The sequence below is a fragment of the Neodiprion virginianus genome, chromosome 2, assembly GCF_021901495.1.
Source record: "Neodiprion virginianus isolate iyNeoVirg1 chromosome 2, iyNeoVirg1.1, whole genome shotgun sequence".
NCBI lineage: Eukaryota > Metazoa > Arthropoda > Insecta > Hymenoptera > Diprionidae > Neodiprion > Neodiprion virginianus.
Genome location: NC_060878.1, coordinates 17,008,694 through 17,028,264, shown reverse-complemented (window position 1 = coordinate 17,028,264; position 19,571 = coordinate 17,008,694). Strand labels below are relative to the sequence as shown.

The 19,571-nt window shown below is 35.6% G+C and overlaps 1 protein-coding gene across 5 annotated transcripts in view; it reads right to left on the bottom strand.

The window, feature by feature from the left end:
• Positions 1–3,410: 3,410 nt before the first annotated feature.
• The window catches only part of LOC124299284 (flotillin-2), a 510,013-nt gene continuing 493,852 nt past the window's right edge, over positions 3,411–19,571 (bottom strand). For 2 of the 5 annotated variants that reach the window (XM_046752404.1, XM_046752403.1), the window contains exons 2-8: positions 17,177–17,473; positions 8,993–9,225; positions 8,578–8,697; positions 8,217–8,431; positions 7,909–8,092; positions 4,827–4,973; positions 3,411–4,741 (exon numbers count right to left, since the gene is read on the bottom strand). In XM_046752404.1, coding sequence (XP_046608360.1) covers positions 4,712–4,741; positions 4,827–4,973; positions 7,909–8,092; positions 8,217–8,431; positions 8,578–8,697; positions 8,993–9,225; positions 17,177–17,473 — 1,226 coding nt within the window. In that variant the 3' untranslated portion in view covers positions 3,411–4,711. Of the gene's footprint in view, positions 4,742–4,826; positions 4,974–7,908; positions 8,093–8,216; positions 8,432–8,577; positions 8,698–8,992; positions 9,226–11,882; positions 12,229–12,672; positions 12,859–13,147; positions 13,235–17,176; positions 17,474–19,571 lie in introns of those variants that run through there. The other 3 variants (XM_046752407.1, XM_046752406.1, XM_046752405.1) reach the window with 3 other exon arrangements.

The following is a 19,571-nucleotide window of genomic DNA, read 5'->3' as shown; positions in this document are numbered from 1 at the left end:
TTTAATAGGATCTTTTAATCCAGATTAATTAAACATTGATTTAATGACAAAGGGACGTTACATCCTTGGCTATACACGAAGAGTTAATGTTTTTGGTTTTGTATATATACAAACAGTATATTTTAGAACCCCATTTAACGCGTTGGCAGATATTGTTATTATTTTATTACCCGATACGCCTAAAATCGATTAATCATAAAATAATTGCAACAAAATTATAATTTCAAGTGCCTAGTAGTAGATGAATTGGTTTAATAAAGTATAACGAATACGAATAGTTCATTATAAAATGTGAAGTAAGACCCCTAATTTCACATGTTAAGTTAAATTATGATATCTAAAAATAGCGCCCAATACAATATTTTTCGGTTTTCATCATTTTTACCAGGGAAAACTCGAATCAATATTTAAGCAGAATTGAGTACAATTAACGGATTCAGCTTTAAGACCTTCAGATTTTAATGAACTGATATTAGCAATAATTTCGTTATGTTTGGGCACGCCGATTGAAGATCCTAAAATTTCTATGAACTGATATTAAATAAACAACGCGCAGGAGTAAAAAGTAATGAAGCGAAGCCAAAGTTGGATCATAAATCTGTAATATTACACATAGGTACAGAGGACTAATTTCGTATAAAACTGAAGTTTGCTTGTTTCTTTTTGGTTTTTTCTCCTTCGTCCTAAATATCAATAGTCTAACGATAAATTATCGCTTATGTATAATTAATTTGACTGTATAACTATTTGTATACTAGAACAGTTGTTATGCACTTGAATTGTTTTATTTATAAGGTATATAGGCATTTATTTTTGTTATTAGGGTATACATAATTAAAAATATATAATATGTTGAATAATAAATGCTGAGATAAATTTAAATAATAAAAAGTTCTGGCTTTTCTCATTACATGTTTAAATATGCCGGTGTTAATACGACACGCAACATTATGAAATATATTCAGAACAAAATTTTTCTCAGCAAGATAAGGTATTGTATAAATTGGTAGCATGGAAAGTTCGCTCTATTTTTTGCCTATACAGAAATATTACGTGACGTAGAATATCAAAATTTGGTCAATATATAATATTTCATGAATTCTGCCCATGCCATAATTTATTATAGATTGTTCAAAAAATTTATTTTCTCTGCAAATTTCTCTATTGATTCTGAGCTTGGAACATTTTTAAAAAAAAAGTGGTGAAAAGTATAGCCTTCGAAATGACGGAAAATTGTAGTTCTGATTTCAATATGAGTTGTACGAATTCTCTATGCCAACGTTAAACTTGTTAAGAAAACATGGTGAAATATTCATTAATACAGTAAATAATATAATACCAAGAAATGCATCAGTTGAATTCTATACATGTATATAATATTATATACACAACATGGTGTTTGTTTTCAAATGTTTGTTCATTTATCAAAATATTTATAGACTTGAAAAATCAACTTGACAATTAGAGAGGTGCAAAAGAAAAAAGAGCATGTTAATAATAATTGCTTGTAGACGTATAATATAGTTAATAATGCAGTATGGGTGTAAAAAATAATAATAAAATATGAACATATGCATACGCCATTTGACAGCGCAGCACAGATCCTGAGAAAAACTGATTCGACTTATTATTTCTATCTGTTGTTATATCGAATCAACTTCATAGTTTCACAGAAGATTTAATATTTAAACATTTCATGTTTAAACCTCTACTTATATTTACACATAGAATTACAGAGGATCACTTTTTCACCTCCATTCTGCATTAACTATTATGGTATAGTTATAAGTTATCCATATGATGAACACACTGATTCAAAAGTTCCAATCACAATAGGGTTTGTAAATTTATTATTATTATTATTGTTATTATTATTATTATTATTATTACTATTACTATTTTCTGTGCAGGTATTATATTATAAATTACGTCATGTATATTATTATTAGGTAATTAATATTGTGTGTAAATGGGATACCACAATTAATATTATTATACTTCGACATGCCAATCATAAACTTGTTCACCGATCTCATAATTTGCACGCACATCATTATAATATAACATTACATTTCTAGGGTCTTTTACCTTGTTTACATTGTGTTATTAATTGTAAACTGTGATAATTACAATCGGTAAGGTCTACTTGTACATTGGATGTGTGTCATATCTGTATTTTTATAACTCAAATAATTCTAATTTGCCACTTCGGTGTACTGATAATGACGTAATATGACTGTCATAATTTGAATCTTTATACATATTCGCGAACTGTTTTGAAGAAACACTTCTTCTAAAGGCTACTGCATTGTAATGGAATATTCAATTGACTCAATTTTCTCCCCCCAGAGACATTACTGGTATTCCAAAGTAAAGTTGAGTAAAATTCTAGATTTTAATGAACCCTCTCAAAATTTGGTGCTTTTGGAATTTTTTCAGCGTAACACGCAAGATTGTTGTTGAAAATAATTGGCGTTGAGCACTACAAAACGTATATAAAATGTAACAAAGTATTGTTGGCTCATAAATTTTTCTCAATTTCACTTTTAAGTAGGAATAACTTGCTGTAAACGTATTTGTTGACAAAGTATTCGATTGCGACACATCTGCAGTGCTTATATAAAATCGGGTTTCAAGTTGTATATGCTACTTCGAATGAACGTGATAGTTATCTTGCTATTGTGTTTATAATATGGCATAAAATTTTGTCGTACAGATAATAGTATTAATTACGGGAATCCTACGTTTGACAAACTTATAATGTACAATTCTTATGACAATGGTTGTTTCATTATACAATTGAATGTTTTTGAATATTGGATAATCAGCAATATGTATAACTTGGATGTTGTGGTGCGATGTGTTAATATCAGTTTTTTCCAAGATATATAGTTATTTTTTTGCGCTCAGTTAATAGTGTTAAACTGTGTAATTTGTATCAATATTATTGCCTGAATTTGATGTATATTCTGATAATCAGTTGTACAGTAATGGGTATTCATTTTATAACATTGATTGAAAAGTATTACAACTGTCACAAGTTTTCTGTATTGCATAATATGTAACATAGGCTGGCTAAAGAGTAAAAACTGACCATGCGAAGATACGTAATAATTGATATAAATGTATGTAATAGTATTAGCAATAGGAGAGTAACGTGAGATTATAATATACAAATATTTGGCAATGTACAATGAATACATCGGTATAATAATAAGTATAAAATAAAATAATAAAGTAAGCATTGTTAATATCATAAGAGTTGCGGTGAAAACAACAGGGAGTTGTTTGTACACTTACAAATTATCATTCTATAAGTTGTTTTTTCTGTTTTATTCTTTCATTTTTTTTTAAATTTTATTTACTGAACAAATTTGAAAAGACATTACCTAGTTATCCCTTGTTTTTTAAACTGTTTTTTCTTAGTATTTTTATTCATGAGGAAAAAATATAATTTTTCTACATTCTTGCGACGAAATGAAGAATAATTTCTCTCTTATACTTTTGAGACTTTGCGCGATGATAAAATAACGCACTGAAATTTTTATTATGCGCACATTTGAATTTGATGTGTAAGCAGTCCGTTTTCTGAATCCATCAAATTCTTATTCATTCAATTAAAAGAAAGAATTAACCGACATGAGAAAAAAAATAATTGTCAATCTAACTATAAAATAGTATTTCTGCCTGTTGATGACGAATTAATAGATCAAATACATTTACTACATCGAAATATGAAACAGCTAAGGCAAGTCACGTGAATCGTAATCTATACGTATTAACAGTTGAACTTTTCATCTATACGTAATATAATGTAAGAAGTTTCCATTTGGAAAAATTTTAACTTCCGTTGAAATCAACGCGTATAATTTTTTTGGGTTGTTCTTTAATTCTTTAATTTTAATTTAATTTTACCTGTGCATTAAAAATTTATTGTTTTCAATGAGGTTTGTCTGATACATACCTGCTTTCTCTAGAATGAATTATTATTTTGCAAACCTTGAACCCATATATCCAGTTATTTTGTACAAATATCACACGAGCAATTCAATATAGGATAAATTCACCTGCATTTAAGCAGTTCAGGGTGCATTTTTGTGGAGCGACATTAGACTCATTCTTCACGATTGACCGACTTCTCTCTCTTCAATTAATCATAGACCATGAGACAAACGTCGATCCGTACGATGTGTCCTGAATTGATTCAATGCAGGCAGCTTTACTTATGTTAAATTATTCATGTAACATTGCCACAAACTAACATGATATATCAACTGGTGAATGTAAATTTCGAAATATATGTATATTGTAACGTTTCAAATGCACATGTATACAATTATGTATAATATCTATGTGTAAGAAGAAGATGGTACAAACGGAAAGAAAGGTATTATGATGACTCAGAACACAACACTGAATTAGCTGAAATTCATGAAGCGTGGGAAGTGCGTTTCAATTAATCATTGCCTTCGGTACATACAACAATTCGTTTTTGGTTTTTGAATCATGGCCAAAGACCAAGTAATCCAGTAATCTAGATTCAATAAGCAAAAATTTGTTCCTTCAGGGAAAAATGGGAGTGGGCGATAGGGTAGAGAATTAATTGGCAGTATGCATAACGTGTTGTTTGAATTTGCCTTTTCTTTAACCGTTTGATCTGCTGTATAAGAGTAAAATTTCATTTCCAGATCCTATCAGTGGTTGCTCGTGATTACTTGGCCCCTGGTATTTTTCCAAGAACCTGAAATCGTAAGGGTTCAGTATTCATTATTTTGAAATTATGATGCGATTATTGAATAAAATGTTTAATAAAATTGATTCCTTACTTTGGAAAGATCAACACCTGTTAATGCTTGAACTGCTGGTGGGACTTGGCCTACGAGACGTGTGATTTCTGAACTGGTTCCGTCGCCACCTCCCAAAAGCACAATCTCTTCCGTCTTGGCCAATGGCGCAGCTACTTCGGCTGCAATCTAGACGTAAACATAAATTTTACAATTTGTCAAAGAGTTTCATAATCTTTTCCAAATCAATATAAAGTTTTTTTTTTCTTTATCGCATCACTAAGTTCCTCCTGCTTATGGAGGGTAGAGGTAAGGGGAAGTATCTCATGTGGGTTTTCAACTGAAAAAGTGTCCATAAAAAAGCGGTACTTAGTGGTTCAACAAGTCCCCAGAATGGGACTAATAAGCAATCGGGGTTCAATCTGATTGGCAGTTTCTTGAAAATGTGGAACTTTTGCTACAGCAACGCCATCTTAATTTTACTTCATTTTATGGACACTTTCTACACACGGGGATAGTCCTCTTTACCTCTACCCTCCATACTCCTGATCCTCCTGATGTAACTTCATTAAAGGTGCTATCCAGTGACAAAAAATGTTCAAATGCTAGCCAAATGCAGAGAGGAGTTTGTGTGAGAGTATAGATTGCGCGGCTGTGCAACGTAAACGGGGAGGTATACTTGCATAAGTTATGTGTTTCCCCCGCCAAATTACCGATTAGATTGAGAGGTCCGGCTCCAGCTGTTGCTCTCTCTTTCTAATTACGGCTTCAGCTCGGTGCACCAATCGCGCAGTTTACCTCTAATAAGTCTATGGTTGAGAGTCTGAGAGAGCCTAGCTGATATTTTTCGGGTTCTTCATTTAGTCGTGCCCTCTGCCACGAAATAGATTTTTGGAACTAATTTTCGAGGTGCTTGTGCCACTTCTTCGATGTCCTCTGCCCCTTGATATTAGGTACATTCTAAATTGTTTCGTACATTTTCTTAATATTATGCAATTTTGTGTTTTCTTCGACCACTTGCGCGGTTGGTCCTTTTTTCCATCTTTCTTGTAAAACAAAATAATCGTAATCACAACCTAGTTAATCCGCATACATGCGTGCGTCAGACGGATTCATTAAATAATTGCTGAGCACTAAATAAATTTCCGAAAATACCCGAAGGTATTTTCCAGGACAAGACATCTGGCGTACGATACAACTATTTATCAAATATTGTCTGTTATCGTTAGGATGTCACAATAATAGAATAGGTTATCTTGCATATATGATGCAAGTACGGAAATTTTTACCCGCACTAGTGGGAAAAGCCGGAGTCGACGTAACTCACCCACTATGCCGGACCCAAAGGGCAGGGGTAGTTCAGGGCAAATAAAAAGGCTCAAAATATTATCTATACATACTTGAAACTTCCTCATTGGCCTAACTTCCGTAAAAATGATAGGAACCTTCATCGTGAGTAAATGAAACTGGCAAATCTATTGAACTATCTCCACATCCATTTTAGTATATTCACCGGCGAGTGTTTATCATTGGTGAATTCTTTCAATTAGTATAATCACCGGCGCCTGTTTGGTGTTGGTGAATTTTGGGTGTACGTGGGCCATTGAGTGATTTATCTAAATCATTGTCCTTCTTTCTCTTGAAAATTTTTCCACAAAAATCTTCGGTTGCCGTAACCAGAGCAATCGCACGTAAATAGTGATAATTCGTATCATAAACAGTCACCGTCGAGCACGCAGAGCCGCCTACAGCCCGAATCATCAAAATCGACTAAAGGTGAGTGACAACTTTTATTTCAAAAACTCATCTCCTCTCAGTACGAGCTCAACCAAAAGAGGAAAACTCTGCGTTCATCTCAGGTAAGCCGTGTTCAAGAACTTTGTCTTAGTGCGAGCGACGAATTATTACGGCATTTGGTTCTTTTTTAAATAAGTATCATCACGGGAGCAGTGGATGTCTGTAATTAGTTCGATTTCGACTACTGATCTACATAAATGTATTTTGTATAACGCGAACATGTTTTACGCGTTTTTCCAAGCGTGTTTTCGGTACGAAAAGTAGCCGTTTCTATGACGGTCGAGTGAGTCTGCGAATGCGCGTGTGCGGAGTACTGAAAAGACTACTTTTAAGTCCTGGGAATTAAAAGTGGTCTTTTCTGTACTGCGCGCACGCCCTGTTGTGAAGAAATCTGACATTACGCGACCCTAACCTCAACTTCGTGAAAAAACGCGTAACATACTCTTGTTATGTGAGGAATCGTGTGCAACAAGGAGGAACGGTGTTTTTGCCTCGCGTATTAGCAATTTGCAGCTTTGGTTCTTACAAGCATACTCGCCTTCGGCTCATATTGCAAACTTAAGCTCGACTCGAGAAGACTGAGTTTGCCTCCTTGTTGCACAATATGCTATTGAATCATTCACTGCTTTCACGATGTTAAATACGGCAGAGAATTCGTCGGTTATCTCCATGCATTTACGGACCAAGTACCTCGAAAATTAGTTCCAAAAACCTGTTTTCTTTTCAGAAGGCGTCACCAATTGTAAGTCAGGAACATAAAAAATGCGAGCGGGGCTCTGTCAGGCTCCTCTCTGCCAAATGGTCGTAGTTAATTGTAAAAGTTGTTTTTTGAGGTGTATTTTACTTTTTACATAAAATTATTGAGCAAATACGTAATAATCTTGAATGTTGGTGTAGTAAGAGCAAAATGACGTCCGAAGTAATGATCAGTTAATCGTTTTAGGTATATTAAGCAAAGGTCAAGGCACAGAAAACTTCACGTAAGCCGTTGGACTTATGAAGCTGAAGCTAGCAGCTGGAGCCAGCAGTTAAACGTGTTAAAATTTTTGAAAATATAATAATGAAGTTCATTTCAGTCTCATAATTCTATAAAAGTGTTGGGGTTTCAAGTTCTTTCGCAAATTTTTGGAATTTGAACGTTTGGCTGCTAATTCTGGCTGCTAGCTTCAGGCTCGTGTTGGAATTTCATTTCATGGTATTGAGTCGACGTAGGGTAAAATGAGCGATAAAAACCCGATTGAAAAATGAAATATGATCAGGTTGCTGTAGTATATTCACCACCACAAAATGGCAGCTTATTAAATAGAATGATGTTCATGATGAATACCTTTGGCATAGCAGTAAGGATGATGTTGAGAATGGCAGCATCGCCATATTTCTTGTAGATCTGTGCTTTCATTCGCATTCTTTCAGCATCCGATTTCCCAACGGCTTCCATTGCCTCCGCTTCAGCTTTACCAATTAACCGGATCCTTTCGGCGTCGGCTGTTGCAGCGCCGACCGTTTGTGTCCTGGAAAATGATTTTAATTAATATCCTTAATGACGAATAAAAATTCGTGAATAAAAAAAAACTTCGTCTTGGAGCCGACGAAATTCATGTTTACACCGTCTGACGAAGTATATTAAAAAAAAACCTTTTTCCTTCGGCTACTCTGCCCATTTTGTAGTGTTCCGCTTCAGCTGGAAGTCGCACGGTACTTCGAAGCTCATGTTCCTTACGACGAACCTCTTGTTCCTCGACTTCGATCTGCTTGCGCCTCTCGACGACTTCGATTTGGATTTCTTCGTTTCGTATTCGTTGCTTGATTTTTGCAGCCTGGAGCTCGTAGGCTAGCTGAGCTTCGGCTTTCTGAATATTACGAATCAGGTGAATTGTTTATACATCGAGATTTTATGATTCATGAATAAGTTTAGAATATATGTAAAACTAAATTATTATAATAATCGAACGATGAATCGTTAATATTAAAGATATTAATCTTTATCCCGACTCACCGCCGTGTTTATTTCTTGATCAAAAAGTGCCTTCTGCAGTTGGAAAAGTCGCGCATTGTCTTCGATTTTAGTGTCGGTATTGTACTTTATGTCCATCGCTGATTTCTCGCATTCCGCTTCCTAATAAATTATACATTCTTATTTCGTTACATATAATACAAGATCGATGTTTCGAAAATTTTCAAAAGAAACAAGACAAATCCTGAATATTTCATTTCGTTCGAGAGTTGTATTTATTTTTAAAAAGTGGTTCATCGTTGATAAGCTTGAAGAGAAGTGAAATTTTAGATCGAATTGTGGCAAAAATTGAGCAAAATAACTTCAAAAGAGTTGAAAAGACTACAATTGGACCGAAAAATTCAAACTGAAGAGCAAATTTTTGCCATTTAATTAATGACGATGGGTGAAGTCTCACTCGAATTCCAGCATCTCGGTTCGCCTCGGCGACGCCGACGTCAGCATCTCGTTTCACAGCGGCTGTTTGGGCTTTCCCGAGGGAAGCCAGGTATTGAACGTCATCATAGACGTCTTTGATGGTGAAAGAGAGGATCTCAATGCCCATGCGGCCCACGTCAGGCGCTGCCACTTCGCGTACTAGCGCTGCGAACTGGTCGCGATCTTTGTACACCTCTTCTACGGAAAGAGTTCCTGCGAAAATTTGGTAAATGAGGTGTTACTTACGGAAAACCATCTTCTAGATCCAAAATATTACGACTCTCAGGATTTCTGCATTTTTAGAAATAAACTTCAGTAACCAGTTGGTACAATATTATTTTTGACTAATGTTACACGACTCTTAGTCGGCTTTAACCCCTTAGCAGTATAGCGAAATAGTATGTTGTGTAACAAGGAGGCAAACTCGGTCTTTTCGGGCTCAGCGTAACTTTGCAATATGAGTTTAGGTGAGCACGCATACGAGTATTACGCTTGTACGAGCCGAACACGAATATTGCAAATACACGGAGACAAAAATCTGAGAAAAATGACCCTGCTGTTACTAATCGTGATGTAAAAGACATCTAATGCAGTTTTTATTGATGCATGTTACAAAAATTATGGGTTTTTATGAAAAAAATTACTACCTTGCTCAGAAACTATGTATTTCGGCAGCATAAAATTTAAAATGTGACGACGGATTTTTCTGATGCAGCACGGTAAAAATTGCATTAGGTGTCTTTTACATCACGATTATAGTAACAGCAGGGTAATTTTTCTCAGATTTTTCTCTCCGTGTACATGAGACGAAACGAACGTTGTCTCCGTGTTGCACACGATTCTGTATATGTATAACAAGAGTATGTTACGCGTTTTTTCACGAAGAACGAAACTGAGGTTAGCGACGTGTAATATCAGATTGGTTCGCAACAGCGCATGCGCGCAGTACAGAAAAAACCACTTCCAACTCCCCGGACTTGAAAGTGGTCTTTTCAGTACTCCGCGCATGCGTATTCGCAAACTCATTCGACCGTCCCTTCCGGTACTTTGTGTACGGAAAACACGAATGGAGAACCGCGTAAAATATGCTCGCGTTATATAAATGCCATTTTCGTGCCACTTTTGTGCCCAAAAAAAATGTCATAGATTCCTATGATTTCAGCACCAATGTTTTTGAGATCCCTGAATTTGAATCTGAAATCAAATTTTTTAAATTTAAAATAGGATATCCGATATGGCGGATGCAAATTCGAAAAATATTTGATTTTAACCAAAGTAAGTATCTCAAAGTTTCTGAGGTCGCTGAATTTGAATCTCAATCCATTATGGTGGTTGCCAATTTGAATTTTGAGCTGATCGAATTGATTTGAATTTGGGTGCCTAAATGCGAGAAAATATATAACATAATATAAAAAGTGATATCAACGCTAAAGACACAAATTTTGGTCCAGATTTAACTACTTTTTGTATTTTCTCCCGCCATATTGGATACGTTATTTTGAATTCTGGAAATCTGATTTCAGATTCGGATTCACCGACCTCAAAAATTGTAAATAACCAAGCAATAGTCAAATCAATATTGTAAAAACATGTTTTTTTTCAATTGCTCACATATGTGTCATAACACAAAAGGGGCACGACTCTTTGCCGCCCATATGTGTCACCACATTCGAGGGGTTAAGTTGCGCTCGAGCCTAATATCAGCCAAAAATAAATTCGAGGTAGCCGGGAAGTCGTAGCTCCGAAACAATCATTCTGGGAGCAAAGCTGCGTATGACTTACTTTTACTTCTTATTAGATTGATGGATGAAAAGTACCTACGTTTTTTGCTTGACTAGTATCTTAGCAAGCAGTAGTAACTATAATACGTATCGCCAATCTATTCGCCGAATATTGGTGGATAATTCAGAATTTTCTATTCAATGGTTACGTTCAACAATAAGTTCATGGCAGTCTCCGAGGACAAAGGGCTTTGACAAAGGACTTTCAAGATTACTTTTCGGACTTCACATCGAGTGAAAAAAAAAAATACCAACACTGGATAATCAAATGAGGAATAAGCAACTTTGTTTTCAACTTTATTCTCGAAATGAGCGTTCTGAAGTCATGGCTTGCTAAAGTACTAATTTGGCATGAAATAAACATGGCATCCGGTCAAAATGAAAAAAAACCAAAAGTAACAAAAACTGTCGCAGATTATATAATGCGAAAAAAATAGTCAGATACAACTTTTTCTCAGAATGATCGTTCGGAAGCTACAGTACGTTGCTCAAGTTTAGTTTTGCAGATACAGAACTATTGAGAGTTATCAATTTTTGGGGTTTTAGTGGACTTTTATATCCTTGCTGACATCGTTTTCTAAACTTCGCTTTGTAGAACATTTTACGGAAAAATTATCATCTTTCAGAGATAATGAATGCAACTTTTATACACATACAAAAAATTGTGGAGCGAATTTTTTTTGAAATTTCCATAATATACTTTATGGAATGATTGAGACAAATTTATCCAGATATCCCTGAAAATATGGGACACATATATATATGATTAAAAAGCTGCTCTGAAAAATTATATCTTGTGAATTTCGAAAATATTCAGGAGCATCTCATTGACAACTCGAAACATTCAGTGCACAATTTTCTCTGTAAATTTAAAATTTACTCATCTTTTGAACTTGTCAAATTTTGGTTATAAAGGGTTCCAAAAAAGTTGCAATAAAAATCTCGACAAGGTTTCCTACATTTAACACAGGAAATAGTTAAATAATTGAGTATACGACGCATACATGGATATATAGCAATAAGAAATGTGAAAGATATATTTTATTTGCACAAAAAATAATACCTAATTTAAGAATTATTATTATATACCTTTGAACAATCGCTACAGTAGCCAGAATTGTCATTGCAATATTAATACACCCCATCCAAACAATCGACATCATGTATCAAACTTTCGGAATGACCAAGTCTTTGAATAGCACTGAACAATAATTTGTCACGACTGTTTGACGCAGACAAAGATTATATAAAGTTATCACACAGCTGTCAGTGATTTATCACTTTATCTTGATCTTCGTTAGGTGTGTATATGTATAATATAAAAAATATTTGCGAAGTGTTGGAGAAATCCTTCTAGCGTTAACAATTGACGCAATACGTAATTTTGTATTATAAATTCAAATACTACGATAATAGAAACCGGATTTTGACGATTGTAAAGAACTAAGTGAATACCTAATGAAAATTATCAGAGTAAAACAGCAACTATAAATATTTATTTAGAGTATGAATCTTTTAATACGTTGTCACGAATATATTTTCTCTGTAATTTCAGAAGCTCAAAATCAATCGAATTTTTGCAATGAAGTTTTAATATATAGGCAGAAAACGTTCCATTCCTCCGATTTTGAATATCGCGGAGATATTGAAGGCAGCGACAAACAAAATTATATAGGCATATAATATACTGATCCTGAATTGAAACATGGAAATTACTTTAGATTGGTCAACACCTCGGGGGAAATACCAATGCGCAACTATCAAGCAGTAGAGTATTTAATGACTTGCAGCTCGTTACGATAAATTTAACAATAACTGCGCGGAGGTCAAGGTAATTAGCAAATATAGTCTATAACAATCGCATGATACACTGCAATACCTCGTAATATGCGGTTCAGAGTTTTTTCCCGACTGCAAAAAGCGTTGATTTTTTTATTCCACTCAGTCCAAAAGATTATATAACGAACGCGAAGAACGAAAAAAAAAATATTAAAATTTGAAATTTTCCGTTGGTAGTAGACTTATTTCAGTAAATGTATAATAATTAGGTGCATTATTGATTATGCGCTAAGTTGCGCATTGAATGTACGCTTAACGAAATCGCTTTGTTACTTTGATTTTTCAGTAACACCTGCAAACTTGTATGTGGAATAAAAAAAATCGTTTAGGCAAGTTATTACACGTTGATTTGTCAATTATTTGAATAAAACAATATTAAGCCGTTTAAAAAAACTGTTGATTTATTTTACTTTTTGAATAAACAGCACGAACAGAAAATTAGTCTAATTGAAAGGAATGTTTCTTTTTAAGATGTGAGCGAATTTTTTCCGATTTGAACGGGTCGAATATCTTACAGTGCCGGAAAAGAGAGAAGAATTGATGTTGTTCGTTATTTGCGCGAAATGCAACTGATTGTGAGCAGAGAGCCTGACACCTTATATTGTACCATGCCTTACATGCTGGTGAATTAGTACTGAAGAACGAACGAACTTGTGGAGCGAGTAGGAAGTTCTTAGTGTGTACAACAATTGAAACGACCTTTTTTATTAGCAGCTGTATTATACGTATAGTAAAACAGTTGTAGGTCTAACTTATTATACTGTTGATGAAATAAGAAACGTGTCTAGAAAATTAGGTACAAATTGCATTTGATCTAATTTGTTCGGATCGAGGACACGTCAAGGACTAATTGGATTCCTAATGCACCTAATTCAAGGTAAATTGAGTTATATAACGTATGGCTTATACATTCAGAGCAACGTCTGATCAAGTTCAAAAGAAATATTAAGAAAAATAATTTTCATTTAAAAAACATTTTTTTACAATGCATATTTTTTGCGCTCGTCCAAAAAGATTCATTACGGGAAAAAGATATGTTTAATCAAAACCATATCGAAGATATGTTAACTTTTTCACACGTCCAGGAAATGTTGCTTGCACGGAAATAAATTTTCATGCGAACTCAGTAAATTTACATATTTAATTTTGAAAAATTGATGTAATTTCTGTGTCAGAATTTAAATGAAAAATAATAATTTCTCTTGATTTAATTACCAAAGATGTTTTATCAATTGAAGGGTTAAAATTATCAAGTAGAGCTTTGACATGGATTTATAATTTCAAATAGCTTGAAGACGGTTATAAATTTAGTATTTTCATTTAATTGGGTTGATTTCATTCTACCTTGGCTTATTTTGATAAGAAAATTATTTCTTTACAAAATCACTGGGATAGGAATTTTCTTCAAGAGTGGATTCAACATTGCTATCTATTAATTAAAATCAATACCGTTAGACTCTTGAAAAATTGAATAGTCAACGATTCCCACGTGATAAAAATAAGTGTCGCGGTGAAATTGTAGAGAATACCCTTCTGAATTAAATCAATTTTAGCAGAATGAATTCGAACGAATGAACCGAATTTTTTCAATTCACTATTTTCTTCATTTTACAATGATTTTGAAAAAGTAATTGTAAAATTTCGAAATATGAGTGTGTTTTGCTTCATTAGGGTTTACTGAGTTTCTGACAAATCCAAAATCACGAAATAACGGTTTTTCCTCCGCATGAATTGTTACGATAACGTTACCAACTTCAATACGATGTTACTTCGTGGAGATCTTTATACATAGGCGATTCAACATAGAGTAACCCGTGCAAAAATTTGTCGAGTTTTGCTAAATGTTCAGCAGGGCCCTAACCGAGTGTAGCCACAGAGTATACAGTATAATCAGAAGCAACGTTTGTGGCGAAACCTATGATGTTTTTGATTCCGAACAGCCGTGTTCTGAACTGAAGGCATTTTACTGGTGCGAAATTTCGAATCAACATTGCAATTTATTTTAGTCTCCATGTTTATAATCCTCAAGATGGCGGCCGTATTCTCACGGCTATTGACGGAAGAATTTGAAGACGGTTACCCCTGAGAAAATTTTTGTGATCAGTACTCGGCGGGCAAATGAGCCTAGGGCTATAAGAAGCCGTGTTAGCGGCCCAGTAGGTTTTTTTTTTTATCGACGGGGGCCGTTTAATACGCAATCCATAGAGTAGGAGATAAATCCATAGACTTACAAATGGACTACGCGATGCGTGCACCGAGCTGAAGCCCTAATTAGAAAGAGAAAGCAATAGCGGGGTCCGACCTCTCACTCTAATCGGTGATTTGGCGGGGGAAACACTAAGGGAAGCACCTAGCGTATACAAGTATACCTTCTAGCTTGCCTTTCTCATGTATACCGACAGAGTGCGCCACGACTAGTGGTACGGCTGAATCATTTTTAGGAACGCGGACTGTCAGGCGGGAACGTGTGAACGAGGCTCCGTCACTGATATATATATACACTGGATTGGATATTACCGTATACTCTACGTGTAAGCTCGCGTGTCCAATTGAACACTTGAATTTCCGCCATCTTGTACAGAAAGTTGTCACAGAATGCGCGCTAGATTTGAACTGCGTAAAATATGCTATTTAAATCTAACGATATATTCGTCACACAAAAAAGTTTTTGACGAGTAAAATAATGTTTGATACATTAAATGGAGAACAAATCATTTTTTCGAAAGTATATTATTATTTACAATTATATGATGTAAAAGATCATTAAATAATATGACGAAAAACTTGTATTTAAGCGTGATTTTTCTTTATGTTCAAAAGAAGTCCTCAATTCTAAGAAGTTTCCGTCCATTATCCTTTATCCGATGGTGGGCTGAATTCCATACGGATTATTCAAAAATTTGTATAACACTAATTCAACCGTTAGGGAATCCATTTACCATCCATTGGCATCAAAGTGGAGCTTAAGACATGTAAAAAAAAGTTTTGAATTAAATTATATCGAATTGGGTGAGTAAAAACTTTATTCAAAAATATGGAGAATAAAACATTCCTTGCAAATGTTAAGGGATTTTTATAGAGTAGCGTGCGATAAACCACAACCGTAATATAATTAGTAGTATCAATCCACAATCCATTCACACGAAGAAAAAGTTACAAGCACAATCAAAAGAAAATAAAAAAGATATACATATCTGAGCATGCAAATCAGGTACAAATGTGTAGGTGACATATTGGATCTCGTCAGGGGATATAAATGGTTACTGATTGGCCCATACGAGTTGCCGATTTGTGTAATGCCGTGTATTCAATCCTGTTTGTCGCAAAGTAGCAATCTTGGTTAAAGCAAACATTCGTAATTCGATATACTCTTTGATGACAGATTTTGTGAGTTGATATACGTGATTAGAAAGCTCATCTGGCGCATCGTCGAAAATGTGAGCATCTAGCTCACTGAATATTAAATTTTCCAACGGATTCTGTAAAAGACTTTTTAAAATCTGCAAACACAAAATACCTGGAAACTGAGGCTCTACTGGAGGGAGACCTTGATTGCAATTTACAGCATGCCTGAACATTTTTTCAGCAACAGAAGCAATGTTGATCACTGATTCGCTCGGTACGGCAAGGCGGAACACATCTTTCACGGGAAATCTACACATCGAATTATAATTTAATCCCTGAGTCAATAATACCCGAGTTTTCAGTTTCAATTATAATAAGATCGGTTCATAATTCAAATATTGTGAATTTTTACTGACACGATTCGTACGTTATAATACTCGTTAAATATAATTAGTAAATACTTCGTATGCTGACATAACCTCTGCAAGTTATCATTTGCAGAACGCTTCAGCGTTGTATACTCACTTGTGAAATGATCGCCCACAATATTTTGATTGCTTTGTTTTGCAAAAAACGCAGGTACTCATTGCTACCTCAATAATTGTTACTGTAATTTTCCAACACAATCGATTATATACACATGCATATATCACGTATATATTTATATATATCTGAAGTGACAAGAATCTGTACAAAATGGCTACCGTTCAATTGGCGTGACGGCACCACGCTTAAATCCAATCCAGTGTATATATATATCAGTGGGCTCCGTAGAACGAGGCAGAGAAAGTGAACGCCATTACGAAACTGTGATACCAACAATAAAGTTAATCCGTAAACTTCCTTACTACAAGAGTCTTTATTCAACCGATTCAATGATCCGATTCCGAAAATACGACAGCCTTATTGCTTCCCCGCCTGGCGGCTGCTCCCCACTCTTTCCGATCGTTATTTGTCTCATTGTTCACAATTGGTCGACTCTTCACTCTCTAACCAATCACAGAATGTGAGACAAATGTTGATCAGTAAAATATACCCTGAATTGCATAAACGTAGGCGGATTTGCTTCATGTTAAATCGCTCGTGTTACGTTTCCACAAAATAATCGGGTATAAATTTGATAAATACTTAATATGCGACTATCTCAGAAGAGAATGAACGATAATTGTTTATTTTTCACAAATATTTAATGTCTTTACCAAGAATGGCTCGCAAATGACCCTCCAGAGTTGACAGAATGGTCGATTTGATCTCGCTGACAGACTTGCCGAGGAACTGCTCGCTGGCCGTGTGCAAGAGTTCGTCAGCCTTCATGATCTTACATTGGGCGACCCCAGTCACGGTCAATGGTACGCCTTGAGCGGTCTCGACGTACTCGCAGAGGGGGTTCAAGGTCATCACTTCGAGAGACAGCCGCTGAACATCCGTAACAAACCACCAGGTGAACGCGTAGCCACCTACGATGGTCCGTTTTCTCATGGAGCCGCAGCATCCTCCTGTAATTCAAGGTGAAGGGGCAAATTAGACGAGTTACGGAATTCGAATATGCGAATCGACTGAAAAGCTTTGATTTCTATAATATTGAAATATTCTGTGATTTTAGAGTAGGAGTGAATTTTGGATGGAACTATAAATACACTTTTCCTATTATCGTGCGCAAGGTTCGATTTTGCGCATGCATTTGCGTTCGCAAAGTACCACTTTTCCACACGTTGACAAGAGCGTGCGGGAATGCAACTGAGCGAATCGGGATGTAGCTAAGCGTGCGGGAATGTGGTGAGCGTGCGGGAATGTATAAGAGTATACGAGCGATTCCAAGGTATATACGCGCGCGCCATCTCTGCGGCACTCTCTTCGCAATAACACGTGCAAACGATACTTTGACGTTCGTTGTCCGTATTGAGAAAACGGCAGAATACAAAACACAGAACGCACGCTTTAAAGATATAAACAAACCAGCGCGCTCAGCCGGTTTGTTTACGTCTTTGTCGTCTGGAATGGACCTGTCAAAACGTGCGTTCTGTGTTTTGTATTCTGCCGTTCTCTTAATACGGACAACGAACGTCAAAGTATCAGTCGCTTCGCATCCGCTCTTTAGAAAGAACAAGTAAAGTGAGAGTGAATAATTATGAATAATGTACAAAGTGATACGGATAGCGAGGGTGAGGATGTGTCTAATGATGCATCTATAACCACATCAAATGCATCAGAGTCATTAAGAAATATACCGTATCATTTTGTAAATTGTCACGTTACGATAAATATTAATAATAATTGAAAATAATAAAGAAATCAGATTTTTCTTAATTTAATAAATTTATAATAGTTCTATAATTTGTTTTTTTTTTGGGCTTCGCCCCCCTGAACCCCCCCGTCCCAGCGCCCCAACGCCACCGTTCTATACGTTTCAATTATTCAAAATAATTGTAGTGGTCGAACTTTGCGTAACTTAATAGGAAAAACAGTATACGATACTCATGCGCACGTAGGTTATCCCGCACACGCTTCGCTCGTGCGGGAACGACCTACTTTGCGCACTCGTATCGTAATGTACTATTTAACCCTTTGTACTCAAGCGGCGCCGATGCGGCACCCGAGTGATTTGGAGTCTTAAATCGAGCGACGCTGCTATGGCACTATGGTCTTTTGTACCTCGATCTCTTTATTTACGATGTGCGATAAGATATTTTTCTCTGAAGTACTTTCGTGCACTAGGCTCGGCTGACATTGTAGCCAAATCTTAGCTCAGTTCAGTTAGTCTCACCGTAGCATTCGCCTGAAACAGTTATATAGTAACTAAAAAATGTTTGAGCCCGGAGAAAATTATGGAGAAAGATCAGATCAGCTCGACTTCGGACGAATTCGATTTTGCCGCATTGGATGATGAACTTACATTGATTTCCGGCGGATTATGCCGCGAAACGAACGAATCCAGTGGAGAAGACAGTGATGCAGTAAGAGATGTGAGACGGCGAAAAATTAGAATTATAGATAGCGACAGTGAAGTTGAGAGTGATGTTGAAAGAGAAGTTGAAAGTGAAGCTGTGGAAGGTGCAACCAGTTCAACATATTTACTTTGCGGAGTCTACGACGAAGTGCTGCCAAGCGTACAATTTATACCTGGCCAAAACCCCACAGCACCATGAATAGTTTCTAACGTACAACAACCAATAGAGTTTTTTAAACTGTTTTTCACTAATGAGCTCGTGAAAAAAATTATTCGTGAAACCAATAAGTGTGCAAAAAGAAAATTGGAAGGGAATACGCTGTCTGCAACTTCGATATGGCGATTTGCATATTCGATATGATGTCACAACGAAGAGTTCTGGGCATTTCTTGCTATCGTTATCAATATGGGGACAATGCCGTTGACCAATTTGCAAGAATTTTGGTCGAAGAATGTCGTCAGTCATATTTCTTTCTATTCGGATACATTTACAAGAGACAGACTTAGTCAAATATTTTGGAAGCTTCATCTGGAAACTATTCCAACACGCACCACTGGTCCACGAATGCGCCTACAACGCGTAAGCTGCTTTTTGGACTATCTCAACTCAAAGTTTTTGGATTATTTTATCCCGGGCGAGCACATAT